Source organism: Lactuca saligna, chromosome 5 (genome assembly GCF_052625555.1).
Source record: "Lactuca saligna cultivar CGN05327 chromosome 5, ASM5262555v1, whole genome shotgun sequence".
In the NCBI taxonomy this organism is placed as follows: domain Eukaryota; kingdom Viridiplantae; phylum Streptophyta; class Magnoliopsida; order Asterales; family Asteraceae; genus Lactuca; species Lactuca saligna.
In genome coordinates, this window is record NC_136421.1 from 279,929,910 (window position 1) to 279,953,351 (window position 23,442).

General features: G+C 33.4%; 1 protein-coding gene and 1 pseudogene across 1 annotated transcript; one reads left to right on the forward strand and one right to left on the reverse strand.

Annotated features, from left to right (window-relative positions):
• The first annotated feature begins 7,996 nt into the window (after positions 1-7,996).
• LOC144998017 (fe(2+) transport protein 1-like) lies at positions 7,997-9,305 on the forward strand (annotated as a pseudogene).
• A 9,255-nt stretch (positions 9,306-18,560) lies between these two features.
• Positions 18,561-20,109, reverse strand: LOC145047985 (uncharacterized). Its single transcript, XM_078996366.1, has 2 exons — positions 19,521-20,109; positions 18,561-18,942 (listed from the first exon to the last, which is right to left on the reverse strand). The coding sequence occupies exon 1, from the start codon at positions 19,697-19,699 to the stop codon at positions 19,553-19,555; it is 147 nt and encodes a 48-aa protein (XP_078852492.1). The 5' UTR covers positions 19,700-20,109; the 3' UTR covers positions 18,561-18,942; positions 19,521-19,552.
• Positions 20,110-23,442: the final 3,333 nt, after the last annotated feature.

A 23,442-nucleotide genomic window follows, 5' to 3' on the forward strand; every position in this document is an offset into this window, starting at 1 on the left:
ATATTTACCTTTGAATATAAAATATGAAATTTTTTTCAAAGTATCTTTCAAATTTTTTCTTATCAAGGCATGTGACTTTCAAAATTACCAATTACAGCATTGTATTTCTTATTTTATGTATGTATCCTTTTGAAAAAATTAACCAAATTCTTTGCAGTATCTATAAGACATTTTACTTTGAAAAGTCTACCATTTTACATCACAACCCTTAAGTTTTCCAAAAATGTGTGGATATAACGTTTTTGTGGGTTTTTTTTCGTTTATGGTATTTTTTCAAAAATGGCATTTTTTCAAAAATGGCATTTTTTAACTTATAAGCACATTTTCTCTTTAAATATCAACCAAATTATAGCAATGCAGTTTTATTTTTCTCTTGGTTGCATCAATGTAAGATTCAATCTTGTTTTCTTATTAAGGTTTTTTATTAAGGTCTTTTAGTTTTTCTTTGGTTACAACATTGCACTTTTAGTTTTCTTATTATAAACATGCACATTTACTTTTAAGAAATCAACCCAACTACAGGATTGCACTCTGTTGGTTGATTTTTTTTTTAATACTTTGTTGTAGGATTACAATTAAAGGGATATCAGAATCACATGTACTTCTGTTGAATGATATAGGTACAATGAATGATGTATAATTTTGTTGGTCGAATTTTATATACTTATGTGCATCTTTTTTCTGTTCTATGCATGCCTCTTTGTGATGTTTCTTTCTTTTAACCAATTATCTATCCTACTTTCACATGGTTTCATCTTTTTTTATAACCTTTTGGATTTATTCACTAGGAAGTGTTTGCTTTCTGATAACCTTTTTTATAACCTTTTTTACTTTCTTGAATTATTGGAAAACAAATTTTCAATCCTTAACTTTTTTTTTTGGACAATGATTCATAGCAGTGTAATGGCTCTAAAGGTATTAATGATTATAAATCTTAAAATCATTTCATTTTTTCTTTAAAATTCAGTTTTAAAGTTGCATTCATGGTAAGAGCTTTTTTCCTTCTATACTGGTGATGCTTATATTTTGATTTGATGCTATCATTTTTTGTAGGCCTCTTTGACTCCTAACCTTGATTTTGGAGTAAAAAATATTTTCTTACATGAATAGTAAGTTGAATTATGGTATTGGTATCTCGTGTTCATTAGTTAGTTAATGATATAGAAACAAAATTAGAAAATTTCTCTTATATCTTTTTGATTCATGCAATTTCGTTTGTTGGGCCCAATGATTTCATTTTCCCAATTACTAACTTCCCCCTACCTTATGTTTATACCCATCTTCCCATTCATATAAAATAATGACATATTATGGAATCCAATAATTCTTTCTAAAATTTAGACATTTGTGTTGGTCTATTGAGAAGGAAGATGAATATGAACAAAAGATAGGAGGATTTAAGGTCACATTACACATGCAATTTTTTTTTTTTTTTTTTTTTTTTTACATTGTTAAGCAAGTGAGCTGATACCTTCTTATAGGCTGTTCCTTAAAATGTACATGATTTTGCTGTCATGATGGTAATTTGCAATTTTAGCTTATTTGTTGTTTTTTATTCACCCTCCATATCCTCTTTCCCTGTTAATCTAGGTTATTAACCTTTGACTAATTTACATATTTAGTCCTTATCTAGACAAAAGTGCTCAAAAAGAGCCTTTTCCAAAAATCAAACAACACCTAAGAAAGGTAGAGAGTTTATTTCACTATTTATAACAAGTATATTCTCAAGGACAATTGAGTGATTCAAAACACCTCTTTTTTTTTGTTGTGTGTTCTCAATTCTTGTCACTTTTATTGGAGTATTAGCAAACTACTTTCTGTTCTTGATCTAGGTATGTTCTGTTTTACAAAACCTCTCTATATATTAATTTTCTGTTTGTTTTAAACACCTATCACTTATAATGGAGACAGTTTCATTTTTTTCTTATAGTTGCAATAGTGGTGCCAATTGCACATACCATATGTTCACCCCAATGAAAGTTATTGGCTTCTTCTCATTCATGTGTGGTGGTAAATTGCAATTGAATACGTTTGTCTTTATTTACTCACTAACTCTATTTTTATTCCTAGTCATCATATTTATATATAACAGTGTTTGTTATCAACTTTTATCATTTTGAGCTTGAAATTTAGATTATTAAAACTTTCATCTTTTCTTTTGTTGTTTCTATATGGATACCCAAACCTTGATGCATCTTTACTCATATTCCATTATTGTCAACTCTTGTATGGTTGTAATTTGAAATTGAGTTGGTTTTTCTTTTCTTTTTTCACCTCCTTCATTCATATCCATATGCATCCTATTGTATTTATAACAATATAATAATTTATGTTCTTGAAATCTTGAATGTTATACCTACATTTGTTATTGTTGCACCTAATTCATGTATGTTTACTCGAATTCATTTATATGCATGATGGTAAATGGCAATTGAGTATTGTAGTAAAGAATTTCTTTCTATCCTTTATTATTTTGTATATCATGAGATATAAGTTTCTTATGTTTTCATACATTTGCTTTTTTTTTTTCTTCAACTATTATTATTTTCATACATGAGCAATGCAATGATAAATATATTCATTGTTTTACACATTGCCTTCTTATTTGGAGCTCCAATATAAGTTGTTTGTTTCTCATGTGTGTGCATCAATTTTTTTCTTTTGAATATTAACATCATCTCATCTTGTTCTACAACTTGTGATGGCATCACAAAATACATGCAAGTTTACTCATATTTAATTTTTTTTGTTTTTGTGAACTCTTTTATGGAGGTAAATATAAATTTTGCGGGGTTGTCTTTCTTATTAACCTAGTATATTCATACCGCTACGCATCCGTACTCTCAAGCATCCTATCATTAGATATGATGATTTTTGTAAATCTTTCGGTGAGTCTTGTTCCTTCATCTACTTTAGGGATTTTTTATATGGCTCATTTATCCCATCTTTCTTATTTGCTTAATATCCTTTGGATTTTATTCATTATCCTTTGGATTTTATTCATTGGAGGTGACACTTTTTGGTGTCTCCTTTTGGAAGTGGAGGAACTCATTTCTTTTTTCTTGTTCACATGTTTATCTATATAATCTTATTTTAGCATTATTTCTTTCCAAGATTTTCTTAACAAGGCATCTTGCGTTGAAAAACCCAATAATTGTTTTTCTTATAAATTTTGAAAAGTCTCACTTAGAGCATTGTACTTTCAATTTTATTATAAAAAAATTTTCTTTTGAAAAATCAATCCATTTATAGGCATAGCACTGCACTATTTACTTTTGTTTTTGTTACATCTTGTAAATCTCAAATGTTTTTACCTTAAGATATTGTACTTTGTAAATCAATCGAATTATAGCATTGCGCTTTTAAGTTTCATTTCTGTTATGAGTTTGTTATTTTTAAATTCTTTTCTATCAAAGCAATTTTACTTTGGGGCTTTTCCCCTTGTATCTTTTTGGTGTCATGCAATTTCATTTTTTTTTTCAGGAAACGACAATTTGTATTAAAATAACAACCCCGACTTAGCAATTAACTAGCGAGGGAAAGGTGAATAGAACAGGAAAACAAACAAAATGTAAAGACAACTACAAGAAATGAGATACAATGATATTAAGAGTGAAATGGAGAAGAAATCCAATCTTTCCATTCGCATAATCCACCTTTTCCCCTGCATTTTGTCCAAAAGAAAACCGATGACTTGATTGCCCCTGAACTATTTGTTGGATTAAGGAAGACCCTTTTGAACACTCTATCGTTTCGATATTTCCACAACTTCCAGATTAATCCATGGTGATGAATCTCTTCCTTTTTATGAGGCTACAACCTCAATTTGCTGCTAGATCCTCCATAGATGAGAAATTCTCCTGTTGAATACCACACCATGTGAATATTTGTTTCATGACCTTGCAGGAAAAAGGGCACGAAATGAGAATGTGGTCCAAACATTCGGTACCGTTAATTCAAGCACTACAATTCTCGTGTTCAATGTCAATCCCCCTAACTCTTAAGGTCACCGCATATGGTATCTTCTTTTGTAGGGCTCGCCTTATAAAACAATTAACTTTGACTTGGGATACCTTATTCCATCTAAAGCTCGATGGTGAGCGATTAGGGTATAGGAGCTGATCAAGTTTCCTTCTTAACGTACATACAATGAAAGCACCACTAGTATCAATTGCACCACTAATAATTCTCCTTTGAGATTGACAATGTTGCTTGATTCACTTTCATCTTCCACTAAAGATTTCCAATGCCCCTCAAAGTTTCCATCTACAATTCTTTCAACCATAGTGTATTTCTTCCTAGTTTCGAGTTCTAAGTAAGAGATGGATATTTTTAGCCAAGTGTTATTGGTCCTAACCATTTGTTATGCTAGCATAGGGTGTTCTCGCCTGATTTTACCAAGTCCAAATTTCTTGATTTCTTTTTTGCAATTTGCAATATTGTTCTACACTCCCCTGATTTTCTTGTTTAACAAATAATCATGAAGTTTATTGGTTAGGTTATGGATTCCTCTTATGACAAATAATCATGAGGTTTTTTGCACTTTGTCCCAAGACACCTAATGGATTTTCTTAATGCTTTCGTCACCGCCCCATAGGCATCTTCATCTAATTTGTTTTAGTTTTTCCATTACAGCCACCAGTGCTTTAAAGTGGGAAAGGAAGCAGGTAGGGAGGTTCCCTAATACCGAGGTGATTTGTTCTGCCATCAAATGAGAGTGTTTTTGATCTCCAGGTGGAGTGCTTGGAGTTGAATTTGTCTATATGATTGGTTTCCAGCTTTTTATAAGATTCATATTTGCACCAACTGGGACTCTAGGTAGTTAAATGGAAGTGAACCCGCTTCACACCCAAGGATGTTGGCCTAATTCTTAGTCTCTTAAGTGAAGCCTCGATTCCGAAAACCTTTGATTTGTGAAAATTTACTTTAAGATATGATGAGGCATTGAAGCAATTTAAATGATGGCAAAGCTTTTATGACTATTCTCCCACAAATAAGGCATCATCTGCGTAGAACAGGTGTGATAGGGTTGAACCGTGATTCAGGATTTGGATGCCATTGAAAATTCCTTTATCCCTCGCTGCCTTCATAGCTAAATTAAAGCCTTCCATGGCTATAATAAAGAGGAAGGATTAATAAGTATCGAGGCTCGAGATGACTTGAGGCATATACGTACCCATTGTCTCCATTTACTTTAAAATCTCATTTGTGAGAGCATTGAGTCGAGGTATTCCTAGTTGATAGAGTTGAATGTTTTGTCAAAGTCAACCCTAAACATCAATATCTGCTTTTGGACTTTGACCATGAAAGGAGCCCGTTTATCACTAATGGACCGTCAAGTATGCTACTACCTTCCACATAAGCTGATTGACATCTCCAATAAGGTCCCCAATAACATATTTGATTCGGATGGCTAAGATTTTTTATATGATTTTATACATGCATCCAATAAGGCTAATAGGACGGTAATTGATGAGGTTGGTTGGATCTTTAACCTTAGGAACAAGGGACATGAACGATGAATTGCAACCTCTTGCAAAAGTCCCAAATTTATCGAAATGTAAAAACAAAGTTCATCATATCGCCTTTAATTATCTACCGGTAAGTATTTAAGAATTTGAAAGTTACGCATCGGGACCTGGTGCCTTTTCGCTTCCACAAGCCCATACCACATCCTTTAGCTCCTTATAACTAAATGGAGCTTCAAGTTTGATCGCGTGCATCATGGATAGGGATTTTGAAGTAGGGACCGAGTAGTTTGGGTCTCGAAGTCCTGGTCTTGGTGAACTTGTTTTTGAAAAAGTGAAGAGCCGCTAACTTGACTTCGGAGGCATCTGTGCTCCATTTCCCATTTATTGATAGCCTGTTGATTCTATTCTTCTTATTCTTAATGTTGATGTATTTGTGAATTTTTTTTTTTTTTGAAAATTTATCTCCTTCTACATTCCATTTCACCTTGGCCTTTTGTTTCAAGCAAGCACAACTAGTTTTTCTAATTCTAGTAATTTTTGTAGGACAAGGTTCCTAGTTTCTTGTTCAAGATCGGTTAATGGTCTTCACTCTGCTACCTTTTCGATTAATGCAACCTTTGATTTGATTTTGAGTAACTCGTGATTAGTCTCCTCATCAGATTTGATGATTAGTTTTAAAGGTGGAGGGCTATAATCTAATTTTTGCAGCAAGATACACATTTGGATTGCCATATCCTCGAAAATCCTCCCATGCTTTCTTTACGGTGTCATCAAAACCATATTTTTGTAACCACGAGTTGACTAGTTTGAAACAAGGTTGTTAAGATCGAGATCCTATGTATGATCGTTTTTGGGTTTACAAGATCGAGATCGTAAGATCGGGATCGAGATCCTAAGATCCTACAAAATAAAATATACTTTTAATTTATAATTTTTAATCATGAAAAATATTTCAAACATTCAATTTTTCGTTCAAAAGTTATAAAAACTTCAAAATATTAGTCATAAGTCAAAACACACAATGATAAACAGTAAATTAGGAAATAAGATTAAATAAATATCAAACACAAAGTGTAATCATATACAAACTAAATTTCAATATTAAGAGAATATATTTACTTCTACTTATGAAGTTATGTTTTTTAACTTTTAACATATTATACTTAATTTATTAGTTTTAATATATTGTTGGGTGTAAACCATTATCATTTTAAATTTACAACTTTTAAACAATTTGTACAAAATACTTAAATTATAAATTTAAATATAACATTACAAGATCAACTTAAATATAAATTTTATTTGAACCTAAATAACCCAAATAATATTTTGTAAATAGTTAAAACTAATAAATTGTAGTGTCTTTCTAATAATGATTGTAAGTTGGTTAATAAGATTAAATAAATATCAAACCTAAAGTGTAATCATAAATAAACTAAATTTCAATATTTAAATAACATTTTTACTTCTACTTATAAAGTTATGTCTTTAATTTTTAACAAATTATACTTAATTTATTAGATTAAGATGGTGTTATATGTAAACCATTATCAATTTAAAACTACAACTTTTGAATAGATTGGACAATATACTTAAATTGGTAATTTATAATATAACATTACAGTGTCAACTTAAATATAAATTTCAGTTCCACTTAAAAAACCCAATGAATATTTTGTGAATACTTAAAAGTGATAAATTATAGTGCTAAATGCAAAAAGTGAACTATAATCTCAATTTAACTAAAATATTCCCTAAAGATATTTGTATAATCGTTAAAAGTTTTTAAATGAGTAGCTTAAAGTAACTTACAATAACAATAGTTAAATATAATTCTATAAAAATGATTATATCGTTACCTTTAAAATCAAAAAATAATGTTTGATATTTTAAATAATTATAAAGATAGAAATTAAAACGTTAAACAGATAAATTTTAAAAAATTAATTGAAAATAACAACAACTATAAATAACATTAAACCATATATTATATTTAATTTTATTCATGGTAAAAATCATTCAAACAGTTGAGATTATGCAGTTATAATAGATGTATATATTATCATATAATTCAAAATAATTAATATATTATATCAATTTAATATACTGCTTATTATATCAAATTTAACGTTATTGTTATATTTAAAAAAACATATATTTGTAAAAATTTCAATTATATAGATATTTAAACGCAACGCACAAACAACGAACATTTATAACAATAATATGTTCAAATCATAGCACCACCATGTGCCACGTCATCACATCCTACCAAAAGCATGATTTTTCCAACACCCTTCCAATGTAGGACTACTCTTTCCACACGCCCTCCATGTATAGACTCTTTCTCCAATCTCTTTCCCAATTTACCCTTACTAACTTCTAGCACCCCCCCCCCCCCCCCCCCCACCAAGGACAACTGAGTCATTTTGCATAACCACCTTCAAATTTTATTCCTTAAATCCCGATAACCAATTAACCATCCTCTAAACCCTCTTATAAATCTCCCTCACACAGTCACACGTATCATGCATCACTCATCATCAACAACAAAATCTCAATCTCATCTATGGCAAAACTCCAATACTTCCTCATCCTCTCTCTCCTCCTGCTCTCCACCTTCTCAACACTATCTCACGGTGGTAACTCCACCACCGGACCACCCAACACCATCCCTGAAGAATGCCGGAAGGCCACCGGCAGACCATGCCACAGCAAAACCAGATCTTTAAAGCTTAAAGTCATCGCCATTGCCGCAATTCTAGTGGCCAGTATGATGGGTGTGACCCTACCAATGATTTCCCGGGCCATATCCGCTTTACAACCCGACAAGAAACTTTCGTATTGGTTAAAGCCTTTGCTTCGGGAGTGATTCTCGCAACTGGATACATGCACGTCTTACCCGATTCGTTTGATTGCTTGACATCCGAATGCTTGCCCGAATACCCGAATACCCATGGAGAAAGTTCCCATTCACAACGTTCATTGCAATGCTGTCAGCTGTATTCACGTTAATGGTGGATTCGTATGCAATGAGTTGTTACAAAAAGTATCACGAGAAAACAAAGGAGAACTTGGAAATGAAGATCTCCGGTGATCATTTCCATGGCGATGGATCATCTGAGCTTGATTCTCCGGCGTCACAGTTGGGGAGATACAGGGTGGTTGCTCAGGTACATTTCACACCGGAATATTCCTTAATTTACCAAAATTTACAATATTAATTAATGTTACAACTTATTGTAGGTGTTAGAGTTAGGAATAGTTGTACACTCAGTTGTGATCGGACTATCCATGGGTGCATCGGATAATTTATGAACCATAAGACCTTTAGTGGCTGCGCTATGCTTCCATCAGTTCTTTGAAGGAATGGGTCTCGGTGGTTGTATTCTTCAGGTGAATGGTGTGCATGGCTTTTATTTAATTTAAAATTTAAACAAAAATCAAAATCTTTGATTTATTTGTTTTATATAATGAGAGTAGGCGGAGTATGAGATGAAGATGAAGGCAATGATGGTGTTTTTCTTCTCGGCGACGACTCCATTTGGGATAGCAAGTGGAATTGGGTTGTCGAATGTGTATCGTGAAAATAGTCCGGCAGCCCTGATGGTGGTCGGAATACTAGATGCAGTGTCGGCAGGGCTGTTGAATTATATGGCTTTGGTGGATCTGTTGGCGGCGGATTTCATGGGGAAAAAGCTTCAAGAAGATATGAAGCTTCAAGCAATTTCTTTTGTTGCAGTTTTTCTTGGTGCTGGAGGCATGTCGGTGATGGCAATTTGGGCATAAATATTTTTGCATTTCTTTAATTTGTTTGTTTTTAAGATTTTTAGGTTAGGGATGTGTACCTAGCTAGGGGATTATTAACGTATTCATTTCAAAAAAAATTTTTGATTAAATTTAGGGGTGGAAATTATTTGGTTCGGATCCGAAAAACCCGAAAACCAAATCGATTCGAAATGGATTTTAAACCGAATCATATTTAAATTTGGTTTTTGGTTTGGTTTGAGACCAAACTGAATTGTAAGTTTAGTTTTTGGTTCGAGTTTCAGTCTCATTAAATTTAAACCAAATCGAACCAAAAAAATGAATTTTATAAATCAATTAATTAAAAATATATTTTATATTTTATATTAAATAAAAATATTAATTATAAAGTAAAAACCATTATTAACCGGTTTACTCATTGGATCATATTGTATAAAACTTTAGATCTTTATGTTTGCAATTTTAGGTTTCTATTTTAAAAACATTTTAATTTATATTTGAAAATTTTTTAAGTTAATATTTGGTTTCCTCAGTTTTCAAACCGAACCAAACCGAATTAGAATTCGGTTTTCGGTTTGGTCTAGAAAATTTGAATTCGATTTGGTTTGGTTTTCGAATTTGACAAAAAAATTCAAACCAAGAAAACCGATTTGAGAAAATCGAAAAACCAAAAAATCGAACCGATTCCCACCCCTAATTAAATCTATTATTTTGCCCTTTATATTGAAAATGATGACACAAAAAAAGTCTAATTCGGTCGTTTACATATAGACAGGATTTTGATGAACGCTAAAATAAATGAGAAATTTTTATAAAATTCTTAATATTTTGGAAAAATTAACAATAAAGTCTCCAACAATTTTCTTTTAAACAGAAAAGTCACAATCATTTGATTTCACATAATAATATATCATTTCCTGTTAAAAGAAAAATAAAAAATTTTTCGTTAATTTGATCAAAATATTAAAATTATCGGGATTTTGTGTTTTAATTTTTTCTTTTGAATGTAATCATTAAATTCTTTTTTCAAAATTTTGTGCTTTTTTGTGAAGATTACCAATACTTAAATACTCAAAATACAATATATTTTGTATTTTTTTTTTCATAATTTTATATTTGTTAAGAGATAATATCCAATGGTAGTTTAATGGGAAGCTAATCTCATTAAGCGCAAAATCTCTATTTGTGGGTTAATGATATGACATTCAATAGAATGAGGAGTTCAATCCTCAATCAACTCTACTCTCTTTTTTCACACACACACATAAATGATGTGACAATCTATTATTAAATTGTATAAAGTTTAATGGAGTGTAACGAATATGTAAAATTGTATAGTAAGTGGAATGCACACATGTCAATCTATTCAACTTATATGAGTTCAATAGCTATTGAAGAATAATTAAATGCATATGACTGTTTTATCTTTTTTTTTTTTTTTTTTTTTTTTTTTTTTTTTTTTTTGACTTTTTAGCATTTTTCTTTGACTTTTATATATAAAAGAGTTGGTTCGTATTAAAATTCCATATAAAACCATATTTGTAATGTTTTTATTTTAAAATCAACAACCAAAGAAGCTTTATATATTTCCACTAGAAAAAACTTCCCATAAATGTTTGCTTCTTTATTTTAAAATACAAAAATAAAAAATAAAATAAAAAGTTTTAGATAAGTTGTTTGCAGCGACACAACAGAAAAGTCTTAATTCTGATTAACTAATTATAAATGAATTCTTTCCAAAAATAAATAAATAAATCCTCAGTAAGGTCTATATGGAGTAAAGTTATTCAGCCATACCTTCACATTGGTGCTGGCTAACGGAATCCGTCCATACCTCACAGTTGACTAACAGTTTGACTCACAGAGTTATTCAGTTTCATACCTTCATATTTAACTCAAACTCAGCACACACACTAATCAGTCATCATGACGAACACTTTCCTCCATTACCAATCAATCGCCGAGAAATTCCTCCTCTCCTCCACTAAATTCTGGTCAACTATCTCCACCGTCGCCGCCATCGCCGGCCTCTCATCCTTCTTCTACTCGACTCATGAGCAATACACAAACAGTTTCAACAATTCCGGCAGATACATTTGCGCCTTCATCGTCATCGCCCTCCACTTCCTCATCTTCTTTTCTGATCCCCGAAAGCTCAAAGTCGCAATCGCCCCATTTTTTCCCGGATCCGCTATGAAATGGACCCTGCGATTCACGGCTATGAGAGTCATTTACGTTTTCCTTTATGTCCCCGAAAAATCGGTTGTTGTGTTGATATTCTCGATTTGTGTTTGGATTGACATTATCGCAATCACTCGGATCATTAAACCCTCGATTGATTTATGGGTTACAAATTCGGTGTTTATTGCGGTTGTTAGTCGAAGCATTGATCTATACGGGTTCACGGCTCATCACTGGTTGATCATGTTGTTATGTTATCCGGTGATGTTTGTGCAATTTGGGCTAGAGGGTTACAAGGATGAAGAAACAAAGGAGAAAGAGGGATGAAATTGTTATATAGGGTTCATGTTCCTTGGATTTTTGTAGGAATTTGTAGACTCTTAACACTTTTCAATCAAGGAAATGTTTTCATGTTTGGTATGGGAATTATAAATACTGTATTTGCAAAAATACAAAAGAACCATATCTATCTATCATTGTTTATTTATACTTTCTCATGATTTTGACCAAAAGCTAATCCAAAGGTGACCAAATGATAAAAGAGTTTGACATTTTGACTTTGGATTTCTCCTTTAATGTAGGTGTTTTAAAATAGAATCAATGTCGGAGAATCGGTGGGTTTTCAAGTAGGTAATCATTCCGACCAAATTAGACAGCTGATTAAAGCTCGTGGCGTGACTATCATTGAACAATGAATATCTTCTCCAACAATGTTCGTGGAATCGGGTGTGAGGTCAAACGGGGCTGGCTTAGAGATTGCCGCATTAAATACCACTTTTTTTTTTTATGGGGCTTCAGGAAACTAAATCCAGGGACATAATAAATAACCTAGATAGGCAAATATGGGGCTCTCCAAATTTCAAATGTGAGGTAATTGATCCAGATGGGCTCTCGGGTGGTATTGCCTCATTTTGGGACCCATCTCTATTTCAGGCCTCTGAAGCAATTAAAGGTGAAGGCTTTCTTGCAATTAAAGGTGTTTGGCTGGGATTGAAGAAGTCTTGCTGTTTTGTTAATGTGTATGCTCCCCAGGAGCCTATAAGGAAAAGATCTTTGTGGAATAACCTGGTCGGGTTGGTAAACTCAGATTCGGATGCTTGCTGGTTCATCTTTGGAGATTTTAATGTTGTCAGACTACCGGAGGAAAGGCTGGGTTCCATGTTCTGCCAAAGTAGTGCCTATTACTTCAACGATTTTATTCATACTCTAGGTCTATTAGAAATTAAAATGGGGGGGGGGGGGGGGGGGGGGGGCGCAGATTCACGTATATGAACTCTGCTGGTGACAAGCACAACAAGCTGGACAGATTTCTTGTTTCCTTAAATACCTTAAATTTCTGGCCGAATTTAAATGTCACTGCCTTGCCTAGAGTACATTCAGATCATTGTGCAATACTCCTTACAGCTTCTCAGTTAGATTTCGGCCCCACTCCATTCAGGTTCTATAACTCATGGCTCGAGGATCCGGATTTTGTGAAAATTTTAAGTAATGGCTGGTCAGTCAGTAATTGCCCCAGACGTCAGCTATATCTATCCCCTCTTTCCCTGGTGGCAAATAAATTAAAGAACCTAAAGGAGCATATCAAAATTTGGAGGAAGGAGGTGATAGGGAGATCGAAAAAGGAAGTGGATGAGCTTACAACCCAAATAAATGACATCGATCTTTTGGCTGAGAAGGGGATGATAAACAATGAAATGCTCAAAGCCCGTCAGAACGCTCATCAAAAAATCATGGAAATCGAGTCCGGGCGCATAGAGGATCTGAAGCAAAAGTCTAGAGTTAAATGGGCTCTAGAAGGTGATGAAAATAGTGCTTTTTTTTCATGGACTAATTAACAAACATCAGAGATCCCAGCGTATAAATGGTATTAAGGAAAACGGTTTCTGGATCACTGATCCGGTAGACATCAAGGCGAGAGTTCTAAAACACTTTGCCGATAGATTTGCTGAACCTATTAAATCGCGCCCTAAGTTCATCAACTCCAATTTCAATAAATTGCCCCCCGGTGCTATTGAGTCCTTGGAAGACCCTTTCTCCATCGACGAGATCAAATCAACAATTTGGGCGTGCGGCTCAGATAGGCCCCCGGGCCTGATGGATTCTCATTCGCTTTTCTAAAGAAGCACTGGGAGGAAATTGGTAGTGATTTTTACCTAGCAGTCAAACATTTTGAAGCTTCAGGGCTTATTGATGAAGGATGCAACTCATCTTTTATCACTCTAATCCCAAAGGGTCCAGGACCCGATCACGTTAAACGACTTCCGACCTATCAACCTAATTGGATGTCTATACAAAACGATTGCAAAGGTCCTAGCTGAAAGGCTGAAAAGAGTGATCCATCATGTGGTAAGTAAAGAACAAACAGCTTTCATTAAAGATAGGAACATCCTAGATGGGCCTCTAATCCTCAATGAAGTTATTAGCTGGTTGAAGAAGAACAAAAAGAAAGCGTTCATCTTCAAAGTTGATTTTGAAAAAGCTTTTGATTGTATTAGTTGGGATTTCTTGGACTCAGTCATGCAACAAATGGATTTTGGGGATAAGTGGCGAGCCTGGATACGTGGATGTTTAGCTTCAGCAAGGATCTCGGTTCTTATTAATGGTGCAGCAACAAAGGAATTCAGAATGGAGCGGGGTGTGAGGCAAGGGGATCCGTTGTCCCCTTTTTTGTTTATTTTAGCAGCTGAAGGTCTCCATGTAGCTCTAGAATCGGCAAGAGAAAATGGTGTTTATAGTGGTATTCAGCTCCCTCGCGGTGGTCCATCAATCTCGCATCTACAGTATGCTGACGACGTGATTTTTTTGGGTTCATGGTCGCTGGAAAATACGAAAAATCTGATCAGAATACTACGGTGTTATGAATTGGCTTCGGGGCTCAAGGTTAATATGTCAAAGAGCAAAATTTACGGACTTGGTGTCCAGTCCTGTGAATTGGAGTTGGTGGTTCGCAGATTTAATTGCTCGATCGGTTCATTCCCGATTACATACTTAGGTCTTCCAGTTGGTGTGTCGATGGTTCGTGAAACTCATTGGAAGCCCATAATCGGAAAATTTAAAGCAAAACTCTCGAGATGGAAAGCCTCCACCTTGTCGTTTGGGGGTAGATTGACCCTTTGCAAATCCGTTTTAGGTAGTCTCGGCTCATATTATTTCTCGCTATATAAAGCCCCTTCAAAAGTACTTAAATCTCTGGAACGAACTCGGATGAATTTTTTTTGGGGTGGGAGCTTGGAAGCAAGAAAAATGGCCTGGGTTGCTTGGGAAAAAACTTTAGCTTCAAAAGAAAGAGGGGGTCTTGGGATTGACAGCTTGAAAGCGCAGAATCTCGCTCTTATGGGCAAATGGTGGTGGCGTTTCAGAACCCAACAGGACAACATTTGGGCCATGGTAATTCAGGCCATCCATGGTACAGAGGGTGGTGTGGCTCGACCTAAGGCTGTTAGAAGAAAAAGCAGTTGCTGGGGCTCGATAGCTTGTCTGCCATCTTATTTAGATAAAGACCAGGTGCCCTTCCTTTCCTTCTTCCAAAGTTCATTAAATCTCGATGGCTCAATCAAATGGTTATGGTCTCTTGATCAATCGGGTGTCTATTCTGTATCCTCACTTCGGAAGCATATTGATAACCAGTCCCTGCCTTATAGTAATGCTGGTTGGAATTGGAACCCGCTTGTGCCGGGTAAGGTAAACATATTAGCTTGGAAAGTCAGCCATTATCGGCTTCCATGCATGGAGAATTTAAATAAAATTGGTATCAGCTCTTCAGATTTATGTCAAATGTGTCACGAAGCCACAGAATCAGTAGACCACATCTTTGTGGGATGTCCGATAGCAAAGGAAACATGGGCGCAGGTATGTAGCTGGTGGCGTTTACTGGGTAACTATCCAAATAATTGTAGGGAGCTGCTAAACTGTAAAGAATCATTAAGGGGGCATAATAGGCTGGAAATGATACATGAGGCTATAATGTTGGTGTTTCTATAGGTCATGTGGAGATACAGGAACAACAAGGTTCACTGCTCAAACCTAAACTCCGGCTCAAGATCGGCTTTGGCTTTCGAGGTACAAACATTTTCGCATCTATGGATCAACGCAAGGAATCGGAAGGGAAGGAAGCTTAGATGGCTCGAATGGTGTTGTGACCCAATCTTGGAGTGCTATGGCAGGATGTAGTTAATTTAGTTTAGTCCCTTTTCCAGTTTTTACTTCTTTCTCTTGGTAGTCTTCTGCTTTTCGGTTTGCTTCCTTTAGTCTCTTCTTTGTTGTTATGTTGGTTTCTTAAGACCTTTCCTTTGTACCCCCTAGCTCCTGGCTAGCTTTTTCGTTTTTAATATATGCTTGCTGTTCTAAAAAAAAAAACCCTGAAGTTAAAAACTGGATACAAAGTAAGAAAACAGTAATGATTAGTTATTCCTTTTTGCCACATAACAACTCTTGATTTCCCCACTAACTTTTTATCTTTCACCATGTGATGCTTCCTCAATATGATAGCTACCTAACTTTACCTTTGGATGTTTTGGTATATCTAGGATCAAACACCAACTCAATGGTGTTTAACCAATCAATGAAGTTGTTAGGGTGAGCGTTACCCAATAATTCAGGAATAGTGACCCTTAAACTAAGGTGTCCTTTGGTTCATTAAGGGATTAAAAAGAATTAGAAATTTAGAATCAAATTCCACCATTTTCTTATGTTTGGTTCAAGCTTTCAAAATGAATTAGATTCCTAAATGAGTCAAAAATTTTTTCCATCAAAAGAAAATAAATTTCTTCCAAAATCTAAAGCAATTAAAAGTATTTTCAAGTGAGAATGCTAAAAAAAACCATATTAATATTTTTACTTTTAACACTAAATATAAAACTCCAGTGCCACCACAGCCACCATAACCATCACTACTGTGACCTCCACCACCACCACTGCAACCATTGCCACCGTCACCTCCACCACCTTTGCCACCAGCTCTACCCACCACCACCAACATCACCACCACCCACTAACCACTACCTCTAGCACTACCGCCACATCATGTCACGCACCACCTGCACCACTACCCATCACCATCTCCACAACCACCATTACCATCACAACTACTACCACCATCAACATCACTACTACCACCAACGTCATTGTCATCACCCACCACCACCCACAACTACCACTATCACCATCATTTATTATTTTTATAATTTATATAATATAATTTTACATATAAGTTATAAAACAAAAATAAAATTAAGAAAAAAAAGAACAATTTTGTCATTGTACATTATTTTAATTTCATTTCCTACCAACCAACAGTGGCGGATTTAGGGGGTTCCGGGTGGCACCGGCAACCCCTAAATTTTCTGGCCGTAGTGGAAAAAATTTCGAAATTTTTAAAATTTTTTATTTTTTCTACTATCGTGCAACCCCTAATCTTCCCGTGCAATCCCTACTATGAAATCCTATGTCCGCCCCTGCCAACAAACCAAAAATATGGAATTAGATTCGTATTTCATTCCACCCAACTAAACAGAATATGAAATTGGATTACAATTCTTAAGAGATTACAACTTTTTAACAAATTCTAATTCATTTAAAAACATTATGCAAACTAAATGTCACCTAATACATCTCAACTAGTTATTAGGACATGGTCTCTTATGAGGACATGCTAATAATATAAATCATTTAATGGAAAATAGATAAAATTTGTAATGTTCAATTGGTGTAAGCGCATTTTCGCTTTCTAACCTACAGGAGTTCGAGTCCCATTAGTTTGTTTTCTTTCTCTTTTGCTTAAGAATTTTTGGATGATCACCTTTTAATCCAGGTTAAACTTTCAACCATTTATTTATGCTCTCCATAATCAACCCCATATCCCAATTTTAGTTACTTAATCAGCTTTCAGAAGTAAAATATTTAGTCCCTCAACCTTTATATATTTTCATTTGCCTTATTGTTTGGTATTAAACTTTGAATGTATATATAAACTTTTGAATTCTTTCTATAAAATTTGAATATATAGGTATTAAAACTGAATATTTGAATGTGTTGGCATCTTCTTTGGTATTAAATCCCCTTTTCCCTTGTATTTCAAACTAACCACTAAAAAAACCTCTCAAAAAAATTTATTTTGCAAAGATCTAACAAAATGAAACATATTTTGCGAAATATAAAATCAAAACATGTTCCCTATTTGAGATCGTTTCCGAAATGAGGTTTGTATTTCTCACATCGTTTTTCTGAAATTAAGCGTATGGAAGTATAGATACCCTTTTCTGCTTGTATCACAAAATAATAATTATAAAAACCTTTCAGAAAAAGAAAATCGCCAAGATTTTGAATATTGAATTACATTTTGCTTAATGTCTGTTTTTCCTTTTTTGCGCACTATAATCCTCCTTAATAAATGAAGTTTTTTTTTGCCACATGTCAATCTCTCATGAGTTTTGACATCTATCATTTTGTAGTATTTTTAAAATAAATATTATCCACTTATCAATTTTTGGTTTGTTTCAATTTTAAAATTAAAATCATATACTTATATATGTAAAATATTAAATATCATATATATGATATTAAATTGCAATAAATATATATATATATATATACATATATATATATATATATATATATATATATATATATATATATTAAAGTTTTACATTAAAAAATATTTTTTGTTTACGTTTTAATGTTTAATATTTTTTTAAATCAACCCGTGTAATACACGGGGCTCACACCTAATGTCTACGAAATGAAAAGTTATTGTCGTATCTTATGGTGGTTTAACTTAAATTATTAAAGGGCAAATTGGAGAAAATAACAACATAAATTTTGCCTTCTATATTGACATAGGTAACTTATTTAATTTTAAACCCATAATAACAATATACTTATAGTTTATTATTGATTATAAAATTTTATAACCTCTACCATTTTAATTTTTAACAATCATGAGAGAAAAACATGATAAACCTCTAACAACTTTCACAATGAAGAGAGAAAATGCAAATGCAAATGAGTCTGGTGAAGCTTCATGGTTAAGAAAATTTGATTTTTGCATATTTTCAAAACTTTGACACAGTTTTTATCTTTTGACAAAAATAGCCCTTTAAGTTTAAATATTTCAACTCTGGCAAAGATTTCTAGAAATCAAACTTTTCAAATTTCAGAATTTATAAACTTCACTATAAAACTTAATAAATGGCATTTTTGCCATGATTTTGGTTATGCAAGTTCCTAAAAAATTTAAAAAGTGACAAACGTAGCCTAAACAACCGGTTTTTGAAGCATAATTTAAACAACACCAATAGTTGTAGACTTGTAGACATGAACTCGATTATGGTTGATGCTACAATTATGAGAAACATATCCATGCCATCTTTTAACCACACAACTTTACTTTATCGGATTTTTAGCCTTCTTCCATACTTTTTACTACATAAAAAGACTAACATTTGGTAGGAGGAACCTTTGTAAATTGTGATTGATACTTTTTTGCATATAATATCTACATCAACAGAAACTAAGTCATTAAAACCTGCAACAAAATGCAACTTGGTATTAGTTATAAATTTCATTTGTATAATTATAATAACACTGATGGAATGATAAAATTGCACCCAAAAATAGGCCATAACTACAAATCTCAAGCATTTTAAACAAAATGTGTATACCTAGAGAATAGCAATGAACAACATTTTTATCCATTATAGCAATGTATTTGCATCCTAAAGAAGAACAAAATTTCTATGGGTGTTCATCCTAGAAATCTAAGAATTCAAGTACAAAAAATACAAAACTATATCCAGTTATATGATATTGATGTCACCTTTGATCGCATAACAGTTTCACACATCAAAACAATATGTACTCATCATCAGAAGATAGCTTCATACAACAAAAGGGGCAATTCAAAATACTATGAAGCAAACATAATCCCACTGTTGAAGGCGAATTAATTGAAGAAAAAACCTAACCATACCATCGTCATCATCATAGGACTTGATTACGAATTATGCATACCTAAAGGGCATATTACTTAGGGCAAAATGAGCAGAAACCCCGCCAATCAAGAATTGATTCGAATTATTACATGATAATGGAAGAATTACTCACCAGCGCAATCGAAAACGATAGCAAATTGCGATCTAACCAACATGAAATGGACCGATATCGCCAGTACGAAGTGAACCAGCGATCTCATCAGCAACAGTTAAGCACGATATAACCCAACCACTCAGCGCCATCCACACCATATTCGCCATCCACAGTGTCATACTCCAAGGTATTGCCATAGTCGTACCTACTGCTACTGATGCTGCTACTCTTCAAAATTACTTAGGTGTTCGAGTTATACAGAAGGTTTCGAATAATACCCACAAACAAGATTCATCAAATTGACCAAGAATCTGTCATTTGAGCATATTTTCAGAAATCTACTGTGCATAAAAACCAACAAACCCTATAAATATGTTTCTATCTAGAGAGAACGATTGGAGAAGGGTGTAGGGGGTTTGGGTGTGAATATATATATTATATACACATCAATTTTAGGTGAATTAATGAGCGGAGGTAACAGATGATATTGATTGGAAATTTTGGAAGTATGGAGATCTTGACAAATTCTGCCACTGAAAGACTGAATCACAAGAACGAAATGACAAAGGCAGAGATAACCTTTTTGCTTAGAATATTGAAAGCTGTTCTAATTTTATTCTTTCAAAAAGGGGTATGTTCATATAATTATATAATAAAAAAATCGGCAATTTGTAAAAGAAATATATCGTTTGGTAGCAATAATTCTCGATATGAACTTGTAACTCATTATTGACTAAACCTTGATTCCGAGTTCTACTTAAAGAGAGAAATGAAAGGATACGAAGGGAAAGTGAAAGGTGTCAAAGGAAAATCGTACTCCTGATTTTAACGATCAAAGTTTGGTTGCAAATTGTTTTAGCATTGAAATGCGGACTCACAGTTTGCATAGGCAACCGGGGGTGCGATTGAAAAAGAACAATGGATGAATTTAAAACCCCTTATTTATATCATTTGATGCATCTGAATCAAATCATTGGTTCGACTGGTTAACTCTCGATTGCTTCTTCAAGTTGTTTTTTATAGACAGTAGTATGTTAGATCCTTGATAATGTTTCAACAAGATAAGAAATTTTTTGTTTCTATCAGGTTGAACATTTTATTATGGTGTTTGGGTCTTGATTTTTTGCTTATTATAGTCAATCTTGTTGAAAAGGGGATGGATGTGGATTGGGTGTAGGTCTGGCAATTCTCGATACGAATCGCGACATGTCACGAAATAAACGGATTTGGATTGAATTTTTCAACCCATCAACCCACCAACATGTCAACCAGATTATTAAATAAGTCATATATGAGTTTCTCAAATAATATACGGGTTGACCCGCTAACCCGTTTAGAATTTTAATAAAAAAGTTATATATATTTTAAACGTATTAAGTATTACACACTATATATTTTATACTTTTATACTAGGATAGGATACCTAATATCATTAATTATTTGACATATGAGTAATCATCTGTTGATTTGCATTGCAACACGTTTGGTGTTTACCCTAAATAATCTAAATATCCCACAAAAATGATGACATCGACGATTGAATCATTATCGAACGATGTCGACGCATGTGATTGAATTTATCTATGTTTGTATTAATATTTTAGTTTGAACATGTTTTCACGAATATTTATAAATTTCATTTGGATGTTTAAGACTAAGTTTCTAAAATTCGAATATGTTTGCATCAAGAATTTATTCATGTTTAGTTATCAATTTTATTAATGAAATTTGACTCACGAACATACGAACCCAAATCTGACCCACGAACTCGCCAACATGTGAACTCATATAAATAAATGGGTTGACGGGTCATATATGAGTTTATGTTTCAAACCCGCCAACCTGTGACTTATATAATTAAATGGGTTGTGTTTGGGTTGGTATATTTTGACACACCAACCCATCAACCCACAACCCGCCAACCCGAACACAATACGATTGTCAGAACTAATTGGGTGTTAGGCCCTTTTTGTCTTGGAACCACGAAGTTTGTAGATCATGTTTTTACTTTGTGTCATATGTCAATTTTTATTTGGCAACAGATTAGTACATAGTAGGATGCAAACCGACCTTCATATAATTCCATTACAAATTGGATTTTGAGCGGATAACTCAAACCTTAATGATGTCCAAAAGAAATGCTTTTATAGGGTTACCGAAAATCTCTCACAAAAGCTATTTGAAAATAGTATTAAATCCAATCATTTCAAAGGGTTGGCATTCATTTAATGAATTTAGGTCCCAAGATAATAATGTATATAAAAATGTAAACAAATGCAATGTCTGAGAAAAAAATCTATCAAAAGCAATAGTTAAGTTATAATCCTTTACAAGCCTATAAGTTTTTTCTAAATATCCTTGATTGGTGTACTCTTCTTCTCTAACCAATTAATTTGATTACATATCAAAATATAATTAGAAAAGATAAACGTTCCAAACGCAAACTTAACTCCCATAAATATCTAAAATCATCAAAAGATTAATAATAATAGTTATTAGGGATATAAACATTTTATTAGAACATTTCCAAATCATCAACATAATAATTTTTCACAAATATGGAGTGCAATGCATATGCTTCTATTTCTGATAACCCAAGTCTCTACTCTCATGATAGTCCATTCATACTAAAGGTCAAGATCATGATCTTTAAGCATGCCAAAATAATCGGCAAACAATTTTGCTTGAATGAGACATAATCCCAAGAAGTACATGACATAATCATAACAAATACGAGACATAATCCCAAGAAGTATGAGATGTAATGCTAAGAAGTATGACACTTATTCCCAACAAATACATGATATAATCCTAAAAGTACATGTCATAATCCCAACATGTACAAGGCGTATCCCAATAAGTATGGAAAGTAATCCCAAAAGTATGCGGACAACACACACGTTTCAACCCATCCTAAGTGGATACACGATTAGATGATTAAAATCATTTCCAAACTATGAAGTTTTTCCCTGTTATAATTAGACTATTTCAAAAATACATCCCATGAATGCACAAAATACTTATAGTGTTCACATAAGATGGAATGAATAATGATAGTAAAATAACAATTCAAAAGTCATCAAAGTTGTATAAGGACATGTACTCTTGTGTAAAATAAAAATGGGTTCTCAGACGCCCCATGTGGCTCCAACTTTGCAAGGATTGGGAAGAAGGCTCTCCCTTTGGGAGATATGTGAAGACACTGAAGTACATCACATACCCTCTACTGGCCCAACTCCTAATTAAAACCCTCACGACTTGAGCACTGAACATCCCATATGGAGAAGCTAGTGTTGTACCCGATAGGCTACCAAAATGGTGTGCAGGTTGGTTCTAGTCAATTATTGGTCATTTTGCTTTCGAAATGCTAAAAAAATAATAGTTTAATTGGTTTTTGCGATTGGTGATTTGTAATGGTGTTAGCATCTCAGTCCAAGATGCGGAAGACTTGATGGATTTATTGGTGATTACTTTTTTCTTAAAGGTATGATGATTTTATAAGATTAAAAGAGATTGAATTGGCTCATAAATCCAAGATTTGATGAGGGTGTATCAAGATGAAAATTCATGATTTTTTTCATTTCTTGATTAACCAAAAGCATAGACAAATGTTTGTTCATGGTGTCACATGTCTATCTCGGGTTAAAGCATAATTTTATTCTTATTTTTTATTCCAAATTTGATGGGCTTTCTCAAAATTGGTCAACACAAGTCAATATTTCTTTTTAGACAACGTAACACATGTAATTTGGGACTAGAATTTTTGGAGGTAATTAACAAAAAGTTGAATTTAAAATATATTAAACATAATTAAAGATGGTTATTCTAAATGTTAAAGTTTGAAACTTGAAGTTGACTTTTTAAACTTGAAATAGAAGTATGTAATGTTTACTTAACCTCAATGACCGTTGTTGGACCTAAGTTGAAAGAATGTTTAATA